Consider the following 17,352-nt stretch of genomic DNA (forward strand, 5'->3'; position numbering starts at 1 on the left):
AAAGATAGGGAAAGACCCAGTTACAGTGACTATCTAGACTGTGGATTACCCACTTGACCAGGAGACAGGTAACGCACCACTTCCGGCAGCTGCTAAGGTGGGTCTTATTTGGAATACTTTGGCAACAAAGTTGCTGACAATGAAGATAGTGGCTTGGCTCTCTCAGGCCGGCAGCTCCCTCCTGGAGCCTTTAAGTTCAGCTCCTCTACTCTCCACCTCTGTTGGTGTTGCTGCCTGAGCACCCCCTCTTCCCTGTCCTCTCTTTTCTTCTCTTTTTCCTTCCTTTCCTGTCTTCCCCTCCCCCTTCACTTCTCCCTTTCTCTTCCCCACTTTCCCCCTGTGAGCCGCTCTTCTCTGGGGCTGTGCTGTAGACCCACCATCTCACCTACAAGTTTGAAGGACCATGAAAACAGGAAACTAGGAGGTTAAACAATCAGAAACTGTTAGTCCTGTGATAGAATTGTTGAAAATGAAACCAGGTATCAGTGTTTGGAAATTGATTTTCAAATAATAAATAGCAGCAGAAATGACAGTCATATCATCAATAAATACATTTTATATCTGACAGTATACTTTCAAATACATTTTTTCACTTAATCTTCAAACAACCCTATGAGGAAGGTATTACCATCCCAGTTTTGTAAGGGATGGGAAAGGAAAACTGATATTGTGAACTCCTGTTGTGTGTCAGGTACCATTAGGAACCTCAGTGACTTGCCCAAGATTACACAGTTTGTAAAAGGTAGAGAATACATTTGACCTGGGTCATTTAATGAACTTTATGTGTGCAGTGCATATACTAAACACTAGTTGAATAAATGAAACTTGGACTTCTAGAGGCAAATTGTGCCATAAACGCACCAAAACATCTTCCTTTTTTCTTTTGCAGCATCTGCTACAAGCCTAAGTGGGTCTGACAGTGAGACTGAGGGGAAGCAACGCAGCTCTGACTCTTTTGATGATGCATTCAAAGCAGACTCTCTCGTGGAGGGAACTTCCTCTCGCTATTCCATGTATAACAGTGTGTCCCAGAAGCTTATGGTATGTCAGGGCTTGGGTTAGGTTGTGTTGGGTTTCTGAAGCTCTACTAGCAGAGTGAGAGAAGGGAAATTGTATTGGTATTGGAGAAGAAGCAAAGTGAGGGCATGAGTTTTTCCTCTGCTTTAGTTTAGTAGAGAGCTGCTGTAGTTTAGTAGAGAGTGTGACCCCCTCTTGATAGAAGTATCACATTTGAATCATCCATGGGCAGTGGCTGCTCCTGTCCTGTCCAGAGCTGAGTTCTTGTGAGCCTATGTGAACACATGAATGTGTGTCGGTGGATAAAGAGGCTTCACGCTGAGATTTTTTGCTCTAGTGAGTGATCTCAAAAGAAATGACTAAAATCCTGCTCACTCCTAGGTGCCTAAAATAAATGAGAGTAGTAGTCTTCTGTATTACTTCCAAAAGAGGGCCTAGTTTTCCTTCCTAACTTCAGTACCCCATTGGTATACCACAAGAAAGAAGGTGAAAAGGAAGATCTGCTGCTTTCCTTATGAGACTTTAGTGTATGTGCAAAGGTTAGGAAAATCCAAGTTTGTCTTCTGTCTAGCTTCAAGAATATTATAGTTGACCTCTCCATTTTCTGTTGGATTCATTTAAGAATGAGAACTGCCACTTCTGAAGTCATAGTCAGGATTCTGGGTTGGGGCCAAAAACTTTGGGGAAGTGGAAGATGGGGAAGTTTGTGACTCAGTCAGACTCTTTGACCTGGGGAAAGATTTGTGGCTACTGTAGGAATTTCATCCGGCTCCTGAGCTGGTAATGCCCCTTCCGTATGGAATATAGACCTTCTAGGGTAAATTAGATCTTCTTAGGATAGGAGTTCTTTTATTAGACAAGGGTGTGTGGGTATTGGGATTCGGGTCTCTGGTTTTGGGGGTATGTAACTGGGCTCAGTGACTCTAGAGTTTAATGTAAGCTTTTTAGTTAGTTGTGACATTTAAAAAAATGTTTCTGTCCAGAGTTTTATAGTATCTCCCATACCTCAGTTTTACATGAAGTGATTTTTCAGTTAATCTCTTGATTAAGTGGGCTCCTACAAGCCCTCATTGTGCTTGCCTAGTAAGGCCATTTGACTGGTTAAGGGTAAGGTTTAGAAGTTGCCGCTTGAAGCGGTTCCATTTTAAATTATGTTCTCTTTATCAACTTTACCCTGGATCTACTTCTCACTTAATCAGACAAATTAGCTGGAAGGGTAGTTGTGCAAATGTCCAATGAGATTCATTATATACTCTTGGTGCCTTTAATTACAGCTATGAGGTCCCTTCTCATTTATCCAACTTATAGTTGCCCTAGAGTTTCACCTCCAGGATAGGCAGCCACTGGGCCCACAGTTAAACTGCAGTTACTTATTTATGCTTCTTTTCATTAGGCTAGAAGGAAAACCTTAGGCCTTACTCGTTTATATTTCTCAGGGTTTAACATGTCTGGCACATGATAAGGGCTAAATAAATGTCTGTTTATTTATATATATGCACCATTACTTCTCTTTTTCAGGCCAAGATGGGCTTCAAGGAAGGTGAAGGATTGGGTAAATACAGCCAGGGTCGGAAAGACATCGTTGAGGCCTCTAATCAGAAAGGTCGACGAGGCTTGGGTCTGACGCTGCAAGGCTTTGACCAAGAGCTGAATGTGGACTGGCGAGCTGAGCCAGAGGTAACTGGTATGGAGAGGAGGAGACAGGAAAGCCATTCATGGCTTTATGAAGCCATATTAACATTAACAAACTAGAAGTCTCCAGAGGCAGTATGATCAGGGTGGTTAGTGGAGATTGGAACTAGTTTCTTATGTGGAAGATACTGGGGTGTCCAAAATGGAAAACAGGAGTCTGGGGGAGATATGGTGGGATGTGGATTTGTTTCCTGTTGTTTCATATAGGACTGTCTAAGACCGGTGGGTATAAGATGCAAGAAGGCAGAGTGTGTCTCCACAAAGAGCTTTAATAAATAGGTACAGCTTTCCACCAGTGACGAAGGTGCCTAATGAGTTAGTGAGCTCCCTTTGCTGAAAGGATTCAGATGGGGCCAAATGAGGACCTACTCTCCCATTGTGTGAATGACTGGATTAGGTGCCCTCCAAGGTCCTTGCACCTCCACAGGTTTATGACATCTCGGTATTAAATAGGTGTTTGTTTATGCCATATAGCTTTTCTGTTGTGGGTTTAGTCTGCTTATCTCCTTGGGTATGAGTTTGTTTTAACCCTGAATACCAAAGGAGGCTCTATCCCTTTTCATGACACAGGTAATGTTGAGGTTTTATTTTTATTTATTTATTTATGCCCTACCTTATTCCACAGAGGATTTGAAGTAGGTATAATAAAAGCACCTAAAAATAATGGTAAAATATTACCATTATAGAGTTGAAACTAGAGAAAGTAGAGCACAGATATCTAGCCTTCCACATAGTTGCTGTAGTTGAGCTTCAGATGTGGGTCTGAACTCTGGAAAATTGATATTTTATTTGCCTCCTGAACTGATGTTCCAGTTCAGGAAAGAAGTCCTGTGATCCTGTGCATGATAAAAGCCTAATAAGGTGTCAGAGTAAGATGCCGACAAGCCAAGAGCTAATGGGTTCTGGGGGTGGTCCTGCTGTGTTGCCTTGTAGTTATGAGGAGACAAGACAGGCAGAATAGGGCAAATATTTGTAACTGGGGCTAGATGTAGGTTTTTACCTCAGAAGTACTTCGTGCTTTCCATGTCCTCATTTGTGTGAAAACAAGTGAAGAGTCCCTATCCTCTCAATGGGGCAGAATTAGAACTAACTTTGCTAAACTTAGAATCTGAAATTTGCTCATAAAATCTCTGTTTTTAATGTAGACAGGCTATTGGGAAAAAAGAATTTTTTTTTTTGGCTGTGGCGCACGGCTTGCAGGATCTTAGTTCCCCCCGACCAGAGGTTGAACCTGGGCCGTGGCAGTGAAAGTGCTGAGTACTAACCACTGGACCACCAGGGAATTCCATGAACAAATTTGTTGAGGCAAGGCTGTCCTAATTATCATTTACCATAATTTACTTTTTCTCTTAAAAAAGATGTCCTGTCTTTTGGTTAAGAATTTGGCTCAACTATTAGTTGGTGGCCACTTCTTTAAGGTAGAGGAGTCTGGGCAGCCTGAGGTGAATGCCCAGTTCCCGGAGTCACCGCACGGAGAGTGCTCAGTGGCCACTGCAGCCCAGGAATATGGAGTGCAAGGTGTGACGCTTCCAAGTCCACTTTGTGGGTAGCCTTAGTGTTCAGACTTCCATGGGGAGATTGAGTCTGCTTTTCCTCTCCGAAGGGGCCTCCAAAGTGTATATGAGCTTCTTTTGAGAGGTTATAATTCACAACTATTTATGTGTAACGGGGGTGGATTTGACCAGGGGGAGAAACAATGATTCACTGCCAGATTCATTGACAAAGTTTTCAGTAATTTTTCTTTTTAAACTTTTTCTCTGTTAAGGGTGGTTGGCTTGCCCTCAAGACCTTGCATTGTGATACCATTTTATGCCTTTCAGAGCATGTAATATTGCCTTTAATCTCATCGCTTCAATTCACAGTGGTGAATCTCTTCTCCACACTTGCTTGGAGGGAATGTGTGGAGCTGCCAATGCAGGTTAGCCACCTGTTTAGGTTTTATAATCCATGTCTTTCTAGCCCAGTGAACTTAGTTCTGGCTGCATGTTAGAATCACTTGGAGACTTCTAAAAACATACTTATACCCAGTCCCCACCTCAGACCAATAGAATCATATACTCTGAGGGTGGGGCCCAGGCATCAGTACTTTTTAAAAGGTCTGCAGATGATCCTAATGTATAGCCAGGATGAAAACCACTGTTTTAGCTTGATAAAGTAATTGAAAAATTAAGAGGAAGCAACGTTAGAGATGCCAGTTTCTGCTCTGTCTTGGAATGAAAGGCATCAGGAGGTGAGACTCACTGCACTGAGTCTTCCTGATGTAATTACCTTATCATGGACTTGTATCCTACGTGTAATTCTCTGTGTCCCCACTGCTCTGATTATAGGCCTCTTGAATTAAGGACCATGTCTTTTTTTTTTTTTTTTGGCCACGTTGCATGGCATGCGGGATCTTGGCTTCCCAACCAGGGATCAAACCTGTGCCCCCTCTAGTGGAAACGCGGAGTCCTAACCACTGGACTGCCAGGGAGGTCCCAAGGACCATATCTTTTTAACTCTGCATTCTGAGCTCTTAGCCCACAGTAGGTATTCATCAAATAATATTGGAATAAATGAAAGAAACTTTGTAAGTTGGGGAAGTTTCTTAGGATTCAAACCAGAATTGGACCTGGCCTTCAGAAGTTAAACTTTAGCATTCTGGCTCTTAGTTCTAATGTCTGACACTGCCAGTGGCCTCAGCTTCCTGGACCCTTTTCACTCTGAGTCCCTCTTGATTGTTTTGGGGAAGCCCTGGTGAGTTGGGGCATATCCCTGAGGGTCTGTCTTACCTGACTTACTTGCCTCTCTTTTGTTTGTAGCCCAGTGCCTGTGAGCAGGTGTCATGGTTCCCAGAATGTACCACTGAAATTCCTGACACTCAGGAAATGAGTGATTGGATGGTTGTGGGAAAGGTAGGATTTCAGGAAAATGTACCCTGAATTCTTGGCACTTATCTCCTGACTTTTCTCCTCCTCAAGTCAGGTGTGTACATTGTATACTCACAGTTTAAGAAAAATGTGAATCTGAGCATTCTGCATCAAGGAGGTGTGTCAAGGGCTTTACGGATATGCCCCTGGCAGATGAGGCAGACAGGGTTTTTCCTCCTTTAACTTGCAGGGCAGCACAAAATGCATAACTTCTGTCTTCCTCTTGGTTGCTTTTTAGAGTAGCTTATTATACATCTGTATATTCTGGTCACTGCTGGGCACTGTTCCAGGTAGATAAAAAGGCACTGTCCCTGTCCTCAGGAAGTATTGAGGGAGTTGTTACGGAGGAAATTTGTTTAATCTCCTTCTGGAAAATTACAAGAATAAAGTAGATAGCTATACCAAGTCAGCATGGTCTGGAGAGCAGTTCTCAAAGTGTAGGGACCTCCAGGGATCTCCATGACCCTTTCACGGGGTCTACCAGGTCAAAGTTATTTTAATAATGATACTAAAAAGTTATTTGCCTTTTTCATTCTCATTCTCTCACAAGTGTCCAGTGGAGTTTTCCAGTGACCTTGACATGTGATATCACGACCAATTGAATGCAAATGTGGACAGGAGAATCTAGCTGCTGTGTATTAAGCCAGATATTGAGAGATTTGCAAAATGGAAAACAGGGCCACTCTTCTCAATAAATTTTTTTTTTGGAAATATAGTTTTTTCTCATAAAAATGTTATTTATGTTAATATACCATCTTCTTTTAAACTAAATTAGTAAATATTTAAACATTTTCTCGGTTTTAACTTCTAATATATATACACATATCTCTTACATAAACAAAAGCTCTTTGGGGGTCCTCAGTGGTCTTGAAGAGTGTAAACCTGAGAACGCCAAGTTTGAGCATCACTGATTTAGAGGTAGCCTCACTCAGACATGAAGTTGGACTTGACATCCCCATGGGGCTCCCTCACCCTTGTTTTCTGTGACACTACCAGGTCAGTGCCTGGGATCCTGCCTTCGTACTCATCACAGAGCAAGAGGCTTCCTGGTTGAGGGAAAGGCTTCTGTCATTTGGGGCATTCCCCATCCTTCTGCCTCCACACTCTAGGGACAGACAGCTTGGACGTCTCCTTCCTGTTTGCTTTTCTCAGCCTCAGCATTCATGAGTCTTGTATCCATATGGTGCTCTAGTCAGAGTACCCAGGGGGCTGCTTCATCTCATAGCCATCTGGACTAGAGCCAGAGGGATTTGGGATTTTCTTTTTCCCGCCCCTCAGGGATTGATGTTCTTTGGCCCCTTTTGCTCTACTCACTCAGAACCCTAGTTTCCCCATCCATCCCCCCAAATACAGTCACACGTGGTCATTAATTGTTTTCTTCTCCCTGTAGAGAAAGATGATTATTGAAGATGAAACAGAGTTTTGCGGGGAAGAGCTGCTTCACAGCGTGTTGCAATGTAAGGTAAGGACTTGTGGCTAGAGCTGGAGTTGAAGATTTTGTGTGAGGGGTTGTGCTGGGCTTTTCTTGTTCTTTTGAGTCAGTTGTGGGGAGGCTGAAGTTTAGCTAAGATTTTTCCTTGAGATCAGATAGGTAGCTTGGTACATTTCTGTGAGGTGTCCTTTTTCCTGGTGGCTCTCCTGCCCTGTAGTGTTGTGCTATCCCTGTGATCAGTAGCCAGGAAAGGAACCACTTAATTTCAGTGGGTCGGTTCATTGTAATCCTGAAGGGGGCCTGGCATAGTGAAAGGTTCGGAATCATTCTGTAGCATCAGATAGAGCTGAATTCAAATCCTAGTTTAGCAGCTTTTTTTTTTTCCTGTGTGACCTTGGGCCACTTGCTTTAGCTTCTCTGAGTTTGAGTTTCCTCATCTATAAACTGGGGAGAAAATACTCACTTCCCAGTGTTGTAAAAATTAAAAGAAGTAGTTGGTGTTACCCTCCCCTTGATGTCTTTTGGCCTGTCTTTGGGTCAGGAAGTGCATTGCCTGGGGCAGAATGAGCCAAGGAAACTCTGAGGAGGAAATGGGTTGGAGAAGAAGCAAGACCTCAGACTAGCTTCACAGAGCTTATTTTTCTGGCAGGCAGAGTGTTGGGAATATCCTTAAGGTGACTGGGACTCAGGTAAAGTGAGGCTTTCTTTTTTCAGAGAGAAAATTAGAGAACAGAGAAGGGTTCCCTCCCGTGTGGTAGGCGCCCTCAGAAAACTCTGGTCTTGGTTTGTCTACCCACTCTCTGGGTACCCTTCATGTCAGAACTCTGGTCCCTTGGGAAGTTGCTGCTGGAGTGGAGAAGCAGATTTGTTATGAGGATTACCAGTGCCAGGAGGTGACTCCGTGCCATTTATTAACCACTTACCATGTGCCAGGCACATGCTTACTTCCCTTTTATTTTGTACCATTTTACAGGTGAGGTAGTTGAGGGTCAGAGTGATTGAGTGACTTGTCTAGGGTCACACATCTGGTCATTTCAGAACTGGGATACGGCAGGAGCCTAGCTCTTCAGAGGGCTGTGAATCAGGCCCCTCAAGCTCGTTAAGACACCTGTTTCATCCCAAAGGGTGATGCTCACCTTCAGGTTCTGATTCTCTCTGGGCAGAATGTGTTTGATATCCTGGATGGGGAGGAGATGCGGCGAGCTCGGACCCGGGCCAATCCCTACGAGATGATCCGAGGAGTCTTCTTCCTAAACAGGTTTGCTGACATTTCTTTCCATCCCCCTACCTGAATGTACACTGTTCTACCTTTTCATTTGAGCCTTAGCTCTCCATATGTCTGGTACTGAGGCACACTTTTCTGTCTTGCTTTGTTGCAGGGCGGCAATGAAGATGGCTAACATGGATTTTGTGTTCGATCGCATGTTTACAAATCCGAGGGACTCTTATGGGGTGAGAACAAGATTTTGCTTCTGAATTCATAGTGCCAAATGAGCTTGAGCTTCAGTGGTTCAGAAATTGCCATTTGTGCAGTGCTAGGAGAGTATTCCTGCTAGGTGATAGAGATGTATTTTGTGAAAGAGATATATTTTGCTTTGAGCTCTTCAGGTAGGGTTCCACACTGCTTCCTGTGGTCCCAGGAGTGCCCCAGTAAGCAGCTGTCTCTAGGGCTTCGGGCCCTGAGTCCCACCCCCCAACTCTGCAGACCCTGCTGCTCACTCTAAGTGGAGGCAGCAGGGCTTACAGGGGTGGAGAAGGGGCAATCCTGACAAAATCAGCATCTGTGCATCTGTAGGCCTAGGGGGCAGGGAGAGGAGGCCATGAGCTAGAGCACAGGCCTCCCTCCTGCATTCATTAAACGTGTATTTATCAAAACCCCGACTTTTTGCCAGGCACAGTACCAGGAATATAATTTTGAAGGAGATAGACGTGATCCCTTTCCCCATGGTGCTTGTGTTCTGGAAATTCTGGTGGACTTGAGAGCTGATAAGAGTACAGGGTTGGGGGTTTGTAAAGCCTTTCTGTGCTCATTGATGTGTGGAGGCCAGTTGCCACCAGGGAGCTTTCCCCTGCCTTCTTCCTACCATGGATGAGGTAGAGTCTGAGTACAGTCAGCCCTCCGTGTCTGTAGGTTCTGCATCCACGGATACAGAGGGCCGACTGTACACTGCCATTTTATTTAAAGGACTTGAGCATCTGCAGATTTTGGTGGCTGCAGGGGTCCTGAAACCAATCCCCTGCAGATGCTGCGGGATGACTGTATACAGTCCTTACAGTGAGTGTTCCAAATTGAAACTTGTGACCTCATCTGATTTGGTTGCTGTTTCTGGTATGAGAGGGCAGTACTCTGGGAAATGTTTGAGTGTTGAATGAAATGTGGGCATCTGGGTTCTTTCACTGGTCTATTTAAAATCAATATTGTGTCTGAAGATCTAGGCTGTGTTCAGTGAGGGTTGAGGGCGGGCATGGAGTGCAGCACTTAGTCGCAGGTGGTGTCGCTTAGGTTCATACCTTCTTTGGGTCTCAGCTGTCTCATCTCTGAAATTAGCCCTACTAACCTGCCAGAGGGCTGGGGTAGGACCAAAAGACTCTTAAGATTTGTTCCAGCTCTAAAATCTGTGATTTCAAATGTGGCCACTTCCCTTTCTGCCTCTCTGAACAAGCTTTGTGTGGGATCATAATTACCAGTCTTTGGCCCTTCTCAAGAAGTGGTAGAGCAAAATGATTTTCTACTTTGCTACATGTCATTTTTCTGAACACAGACCCTCCATAATGATAGAGAAAGAAAAAAGGAAATTTCATTCTAACATTCCCTTCAGGGTTTCAAAGCATTTTTACCCAGTCCTAGAAAGTCAGTTCTCTCTGACAGTGAAGGGGCCAGGAGCCAGCTGTTCCCGAACCTGTTTCTGCTTCACTTACCCTCCTTCTACTAGGCCCCGATTATCCACTGCTTAAAGAAACTTGTTTTCCAAGTTCTTTAATGTTTCGGCTTCACCTGCCTGACTGCTTCTTCAGTGCTGGCGAAACTGGTAGGTGGACCCCTCCAGTCTTTAGTTATTTCTCTCTCCCAGGTCTTCCTCCCCATTTTACAGTACCAGCAAGCTGCACAAAAGAGCTCTTGGAATTAGCATCTTGAGAAAATTAGGTTGATGTAATGTTGATTTAATTTTTTGAGCTCCAAATGATTTCTTTTAAACCCCTGCCTGGCAAAGGAACTCTGTTAAGCCGCTGGGAAGTCACAGCATCACTTTGGGCTTTTGAATGTTAAACGCCTCCAGCAGCTGGTTTCTGGTTATTGTCTTTGGCTGTCAGGAAAATGAAGTAGGCATCAGGGTTGTCCCATTCAGGTCGAGGGTGGAGATATTAGTTACATAGGAAAAGGCAGCCGTGTTTGTGATGCTTCAGGCAGCTTCTTGACTTGAATTGATTGATAGTGGCCATGGAGAATTGCCCTTTCAGAGATGTTCTTCTACGCTCCACTATAAAAAGTGATTTCTCTTCAGCTCCTAGTGTTTTCTTCTCTCTTTTCACCTCTGTTTTCCCCCGAGGACCAGAGTGACAGCCAAGCCCGGCAGGCTTGGTGTGTTTTTCAGGCGAGACACTGTAGAGCTGGGAGTGGTGGAAGCCCCAGGCACATGCCCAGGTTTGCCAGGGTCTCAGTGGCTCTTGGATCAGGCGAATTACAGAATAAGAGTGTGGAGAACTTGAAGCTTGGGAAAGGGTGAGGAGGTTGGAGGTGGGAAGCCAGAGGGAGGGTCTCCGAGGTTTTTCAGTGTGTTTCTGCTTCTGCAGGTTGTGGAAAAAGGAGAAGAGAGGCTAGGGTAGGGAAATAAAGAAATCGTAAACAAGAATTGGAAGGGACAAGGGAAAGAAGGGAATTTAGATTCTTTGGGTATATGGAAGCATATTATAAACCAAAACGTTATGTGAGGGACTTGTGTGCTTGAGGTTATTGTTGAGGTAAGAAAACATTGGCTGTGAAACGTAACAGGAGACAAAAACTGAATGTAGATCTTTAAGTTTCAGTGCTGTCTTAGAAGAAATTAGACAGCACTTACGAAGTGCCCGCTGCACGTGGAGCACAGTGCTAGGCATGGCAAAGACGAAAGGATGGAAGGGACCAGAGTTTTGACTCTAAGGAAGTTGATCTAGTTGAATATAATGTTATCTTACGTTTGTTTAGTATTGTACAGTTTCTAAAGGTCTTTGACATATGGTACTTCATTTAATCCTCTAATAGCCTTAAAAAATAACCTGCATTAGTCCTAGTTTACAGTTGAGGAAGCTCGAGCTTAAAGACATAAATTATGGACTTGCCTTTGACTGCACAGCCCGTAAATGGCAGAGGTGAGAATCCCAGATGTCCTTTCTATGAAAGGACCTTCTGGCTGTGGCCTGTGAGGGTGTGACACATCTTGAAATCACAGAACAGATCATATTTATGCGCTCTTCTTGGAGGTGAGATGCTTTCATTGATTCATTCGCCTTCCTTCTCCCAGTCTTCCTTTGGGCCATCTGCTCACCTAGAGAGGCTGCAGCCTGGGGCTAGGACATGGCCAGTGGTGAGGAACAATGTTTTCACTCTTTCTAGCCTGTGCAGGCCTTAAAATTGTGACCCCTGCCTCACTACCACTTTGCAGCCTGGGAAGTGCCGTGTAATATTCTCGGCAAATGCCATTAGGTCTTTTTGTGTGTGTGCAAGTGAATATAATCCAAAAATATGAAAACTGATGGCTCAGGAACAAAGAATGCTAGGGTGGAGTGGCAGGGGTAGGGGAGAAAGAACTGATATATCCCAGCATGCTGAATGGGCTTGTCACAGGATGATGAAGTTTATTTTTAGATAAAGTCACTTTCTCCTGAGACTTTTTCACTGTTTTGATAAAGGTAGATAACCATCATCAGAGGCAAGGCCCTTGTCACCTAGAAAGTGACTGGATCGTGAGCATCAGCGTTTCCATTTCTTTCTTATAACTGTTTCCCCTGAAGCTTTCTGATCTTTATCTAGCAGTTACAGAGCTCTGGACAAGCACCCAGCCGTGCCAAACCTGTAGAGAGAGAGGGCTGAGCTGCCTTAGCCCCTTTCTGCTGGATGTTCACGAGAGTCCCCTGCACTCACCCCCTCTAGAACTCAACGTCTTGTCACCAGTGCAGATGGTTTATCCTCTCTGCTGTGGAGGGTTGGGACAAGTAGAATTCATCATCTAGGGCCCAGGTGTGTAGAAGAGAAGTGTAAACACACAATCTAGGTCCGCATTCAGCATACATTTTATTTTATTTATTTATTTGGCCGTGCCGCATGGCTTGCGGGATTAAGTTCCCCCACCAGGGATCGAACCTGGGCCACAGCAGAGAAAACCTGGAATCCTAACCACTAGGCCACCAGGAAACTCCCAACATTTTAGATTAAGAGTTAAAGCCACTCAAGTGGCCAAAACTATAATCCAATAAAAATACAAATGATTACTGTAAATTAGTTATTCCTTAGGTGGGTGGTGCTTTGGTGGCTGCCCGGAAGCTGCACACCATTGTCTCCTGTTCTCTCTACCTTGTCAGCTCCCAGCTGTGCTCCGCCCAGGCCCTGGCGAGCAGAGGAGCAAAGGCAGGAGAGGGAGGGGGTGCTAAAAAGGAGGAGACTCTATGCACTGTGGTATCTTGGATGGGGTCATGGAACAGAACAAGGGCTCTAGCGAGATCTGAATCAAGTCTGGACTTTAGTTAATAGTAATGTACCTGTGTCAGTTTCTTAGTTTTGACAAATGACAATGTAAGATGTTAATAAAACTGGGTGAAGGGTATATGCGAACTTTATTCTTGCAACTTATCTATAAGTCTAAAATTATTCCATGATAAAAAGTTAATTGGAAAAAAAAAGGGAGAGCCTCAGAGGAAGGGGAGAAGGGAAGCAGAGGCTATGATCTGGAAAGATAGGCCCTGTGGCTGGGAGAGGGTGATGTGAGAGCCCCTCAGACTTTGGTTGGACAGGAAGGCCTGCATCTAATGGTCAGGCTGATGGGATTCTGATTTAGCTTTGATGCAGACTGTCTGTGAACAAGTCGCTTTGTGTCTTGGGGTCCCTTTTTCCCTATCTGTAATGTGGGGTTAGAACATCTATTCTGCTCAGTGGGACTCTTGTAAGGCAGGATATGGTGAGGAAAAGATGCTGAGAAATAAAAAATGCACGCTTAGATGCCCATTAAGATGTTTTTATTAGGAGTCTGAGCTAGGCCTGGTGGGTTGAAAGGCATCAGGGGTGTTTTGAGGTGGGGATGGGCAAAAACTTTGGAGGGCAGTGATCACAGAGGACACGTTTCCGGGCGCTTGTGGCTCTGGCCACAGGAACTCTGCATTGTGCTTGCTGAAAGGCTTATTTTACTCCCCCTGCCTTCTCTTTCCTGCTCCCCATTTAGCCATCTTTTTTCCCTTCCTCCCCTGACTTCCACTTGCCTTTGCAGAAACCACTGGTGAAGGACCGGGAAGCTGAGCTTCTATACTTTGCTGACGTCTGTGCAGGCCCAGGTGGCTTCTCGGAGTATGTGCTGTGGAGGAAGAAGTGGCACGCAAAGGGCTTTGGAATGACTCTGAAGGGTCCTAACGATTTTAAGCTGGAAGACTTCTACTCGGCCTCCAGTGAGCTCTTCGAACCCTACTACGGTAGGGACGTGGAGGAGGGTACCGGGGGCTATGAGAGCCAGTTCTCTTTGGCGACTTTAGGTCAGAAGTAGTTATTATCCATTTGCCATGTTTTCTTTCCCAGGTCTCTGAGTCTGGGGTTCCCCAGCCAATGTCATGAAGGTCTCGGTTCCCTCTAGACTGTCCCTTTTTACCCCAGGCCTGTGGGTACAGGTTAAATACTCCACTAGGCAAACTCTCATCAGAGCCATATTAATTCCTCCTTTCTTCTCTTGTGGTGACAGGAGATAATGAAACTGCCTGATCTCCGGCTGAGAACTGGCAGGGTTATTAACACATACAAACCCACACCCATCTCCAGCCAGCTCAGCAACCCTCCAGCAGTTCCCTCCACTCTGTCTCGCTTTTTGTGATTTGGCAGCAAATCCTAAGTCCTTTGTTAACAGTTCTTATTAAGAAATTGATACTGGGTCCTAATGTAGGTGCTTTAAACACAACTTTGATCTTGAATATGAAGACCTTCTGTTTCAGTTGATGACTCTTGGCTGGTCAGCTCCTTCTGAACTCTGCTTTCTTATAGCAGGGCACTGTTTTTGCCTCCTGTCCATCACTGCAAGGCAGCCTTGTATGATGGGTCCTTCAGTGAGTTGCTCCTCACAGGGGCTTTTCTCCTGGGCCTCGAGGTCCACCTGGTACCTGTGTTCACAGCCCCAGAGAGCTTGTGTCCCTGCTCCAGGGATGCACAGGGCAGATGAGCTAAATGTGAATCTTGTGTCTTGTCAGGTGAGGGTGGGATCGATGGAGATGGAGACATCACCCGCCCGGAGAACATCACTGCTTTTCGGAATTTTGTCCTGGATAACACAGATCGCAAGGGTGTCCACTTTCTGATGGCTGATGGGGTAGGTGACCTTCTCTTCATAGGGTGATGCTTTAGGGATTTATCATGTTAGAGGCTTGAGAACTGGTTTTGTTTTGTTTGGTTTGGTCCTTTAGCTGCCCTGGAAGGGCAGATAGTAGGGATGTGTGATGTATGTTTTTATTCTTTTTGTGCATCTTTTCAGTGGTAACTTTGTCAAGGCTGTGATGTTGTGGGCATCTTTGCTTGGAGCAAGTGGACCTTCTTAGCTCACTTCTTCAAAGGGCCTTGGTTGGCTATGAGACATGTTGAGAGGGGGGCCAGGACTAAGATGAGCTAGGCAGAGCTGACCGGGAAGAACATTCCCGTCATTTGTCACCTGGGTGCTGCTCCTGGTAGAGGCTGTCTACACATGGCCGCTCCTAAGCCTCTGGATGGGCTAATAGGTGACCACATAACCAAAGGCAGCAGCTCAAAGGAGTCCTCCGGGACGCCACAGGAGGCTCGGTCAATCGCTGGGCTAAAGTGAATATTCAAGTCGCCTGTTTCTCGGGCAGCTATTTGATATATAGAGGCAAGTCCCCTGCAGCTTTCTCACCTAGTAATCTGATGCTGCAGGTAGTCTTTTCTGGAATGAGCCACAAATTAGTGTAGAGGAGGGTCAGAGAACGTCGCAGTTGCTCCAGGGTCACATGGCCAGAGTTGAGAAGAGCCTCTGGAGCCCCTTGGGTAGCCTTTCAAGCAGTAGCCCTGTGGGGAGGTGAAGAAATGTTTAGGCTCTCAGCACAGGATCTGAACATGCATCTCACTCACCAAAGCTTTGTGCACAGCAGGGGACAGCAGACAGACAGGCCTGGGTGGAGGGGAGGGAGGGGCTGCTTCACCTGTGCTTGAGGGATCTGATAGTGCTTGGGAGGCAGGCAGCCTTGCAGTTTGTCAGCTGGAGTGGCAAACTCAAGGATTGTCCTTCTGGCTTAGGCAGCTTAGACTGGTAACCTGTGTGGCTGGTTTATTTGTTTGTCTGTTTCCCCTATAAACAGGCATGCATTTTAAGAAGCATCTGTAAATCTGGAAGACGTTGCTAAACATTTTTGATTCTGGAGACCTGGCCAGGCTGGGCCCAGCTTAATGGAGGCCAGCCTCTTTACTTTTCTTAATTATTGTGATGAAAAACACATAACGTAAAATTTACCATTGCAACCGTTTTTAAGTTTACAGTTCGGTAGTGTTAAATATATTCACACTATTGTGAGACAGATCTCCAAAACTTTTTCATTTTGCAAAATTGAAACTCTGTACCCATTAAACAACAACTCCCCTCTCTTCCTATCACAGCCCCTGGCCTCCTTCACTTCTGTGTGAGCATGGCTGTCTGCTCCCTGCTGGGATCTCACAGAGAGGGAGACCACTCCAAGAATAGCAATGTACATTCTTTGAACAAACACCCTGGCCAGAGACACTGCCAGCTGGAGGGAGAGGCTCCATGGTCTTGGGACAGGAAAGGGGGTTTTGTGAATAAATCCTTGGTCCGCAGAGAAAGAGAGATTACTGTGACTGTCAGAGTTATGCTAACTTTTCTCCTGTCACTAGATTAGGGCCTGTTCGGTGGTCAGCCCACCACTGAGCGAGCCCCTGCAGAGTTTCAGGCCACATGTACTCCCTGGGTCTCATTGGATTCACCAGGGCATTCAGTTTCCTATCTTGTAGTTGGCCTGTGACTAGCGTATTTTGCCTCTGTTCTGCCGTACTGCTAACTGTTAACAGTTTGTTAACAGTTCTTATTAAGAAATTGATACTGGGTCCTAAATGTAGGTGCTTTAAACACAACTTTGATCTTGAATGTGAAGACCTTCTGTTTCAGTTGATGACAAGGCCCTTGGATTCCCACGTGAGTTTTAAAATTTTCTGGACCATCTCCTTGGAGGAGCAGACTTGGTTCCATCCCCGGGAGTGATAGAGCAGGAAAACAGCCCTGGCTCAGTAGTCAGGCCTGGGTCCCAGGTGCTGTCTTCACCACAGTGAGCCATGTGACCACGCCAAAGAATCTAAACACCAAGCTGTATCTTTATCAGTCAGATGGTGGAGATCAATGAAAACACTTCAAGAAATCTCAGGGAAGATGAGGTAGGAGTACTCTTTTCAGTCCTCATCACTTCTGTTTTCTACCCTGGTCCTTGTGCTCTCATTTCAGGGTTTCTCAGTGGAGGGACAGGAGAACCTGCAGGAGATCCTCAGCAAACAGCTGCTGCTCTGTCAGTTCCTCATGGCGCTGTCTGTTGTCCGGACAGGTGACACTGCCTCTGCTGTCTCCCCACCCGGACCCACCTCTTAGAGGCCCTGTTGGAGAAGAGCATGTATAGGGGTTGGCTTGGAATTTAAAAAACAATCTGCTTATATTAGGTGACAGGTGGCTGAATGAGGAATTTAGGGGAAAAGGTGCCATAGAATCCCCAAAGTCCCCTCTAAAACTGAGTCTTTTCCTTACATTGCCTGTGACTTTAATGGACCCAGCTGCTGGGTCCCTGACTTTGTCATGCTCCCTGAGACTACCTTACCCACCTTCTGGAATGGAAGCTGCTGACTGCTACTGGTGTTTTCTCTCTAATCTAGGAGGCCACTTCATCTGTAAAACCTTTGACCTCTTCACACCTTTCAGTGTGGGGCTCGTCTACCTGCTGTACTGCTGCTTTGAACGAGTATGTCTCTTTAAGCCGATCACCAGCCGTCCTGCCAACTCAGAGAGGTGAGGCTTTCCTCTCCATTTTAATCAGACTAGTTGGCTAAATGTCAGAACAGCAAATCCTGGTGTATCT

The 17,352-nt window shown here is 45.5% G+C and overlaps 1 protein-coding gene across 6 annotated transcripts in view; it reads left to right on the top strand.

The window, feature by feature from the left end:
* The window catches only part of CMTR1 (cap methyltransferase 1), a 53,966-nt gene that overhangs the window by 10,151 nt on the left and 26,463 nt on the right, over positions 1–17,352 (top strand). For 4 of the 6 annotated variants that reach the window (XR_014232765.1, XR_014232766.1, XM_082347812.1 and 1 more), the window contains 10 exons: positions 890–1,041; positions 2,536–2,694; positions 5,508–5,600; positions 7,006–7,077; positions 8,172–8,305; positions 8,427–8,499; positions 13,503–13,701; positions 14,464–14,582; positions 16,731–16,827; positions 17,150–17,282. Coding sequence is in view for 4 of the 6 variants with exons in the window: in XM_082347812.1 (XP_082203938.1) it covers positions 890–1,041; positions 2,536–2,694; positions 5,508–5,600; positions 7,006–7,077; positions 8,172–8,305; positions 8,427–8,499; positions 13,503–13,701; positions 14,464–14,582; positions 16,731–16,827; positions 17,150–17,282 (1,231 nt within the window). In the remaining 2 variants the exon portion in view is untranslated. The remainder of the gene's footprint in view (positions 1–889; positions 1,042–2,535; positions 2,695–5,507; positions 5,601–7,005; positions 7,078–8,171; positions 8,306–8,426; positions 8,500–13,502; positions 13,702–14,463; positions 14,583–16,730; positions 16,828–17,149; positions 17,283–17,352) is intronic. The other 2 variants (XM_082347814.1, XM_082347815.1) reach the window with 1 other exon arrangement.

Source organism: Balaenoptera borealis (assembly GCF_965194805.1).
Source record: "Balaenoptera borealis genome assembly, chromosome: 12".
NCBI lineage: Eukaryota > Metazoa > Chordata > Mammalia > Artiodactyla > Balaenopteridae > Balaenoptera > Balaenoptera borealis.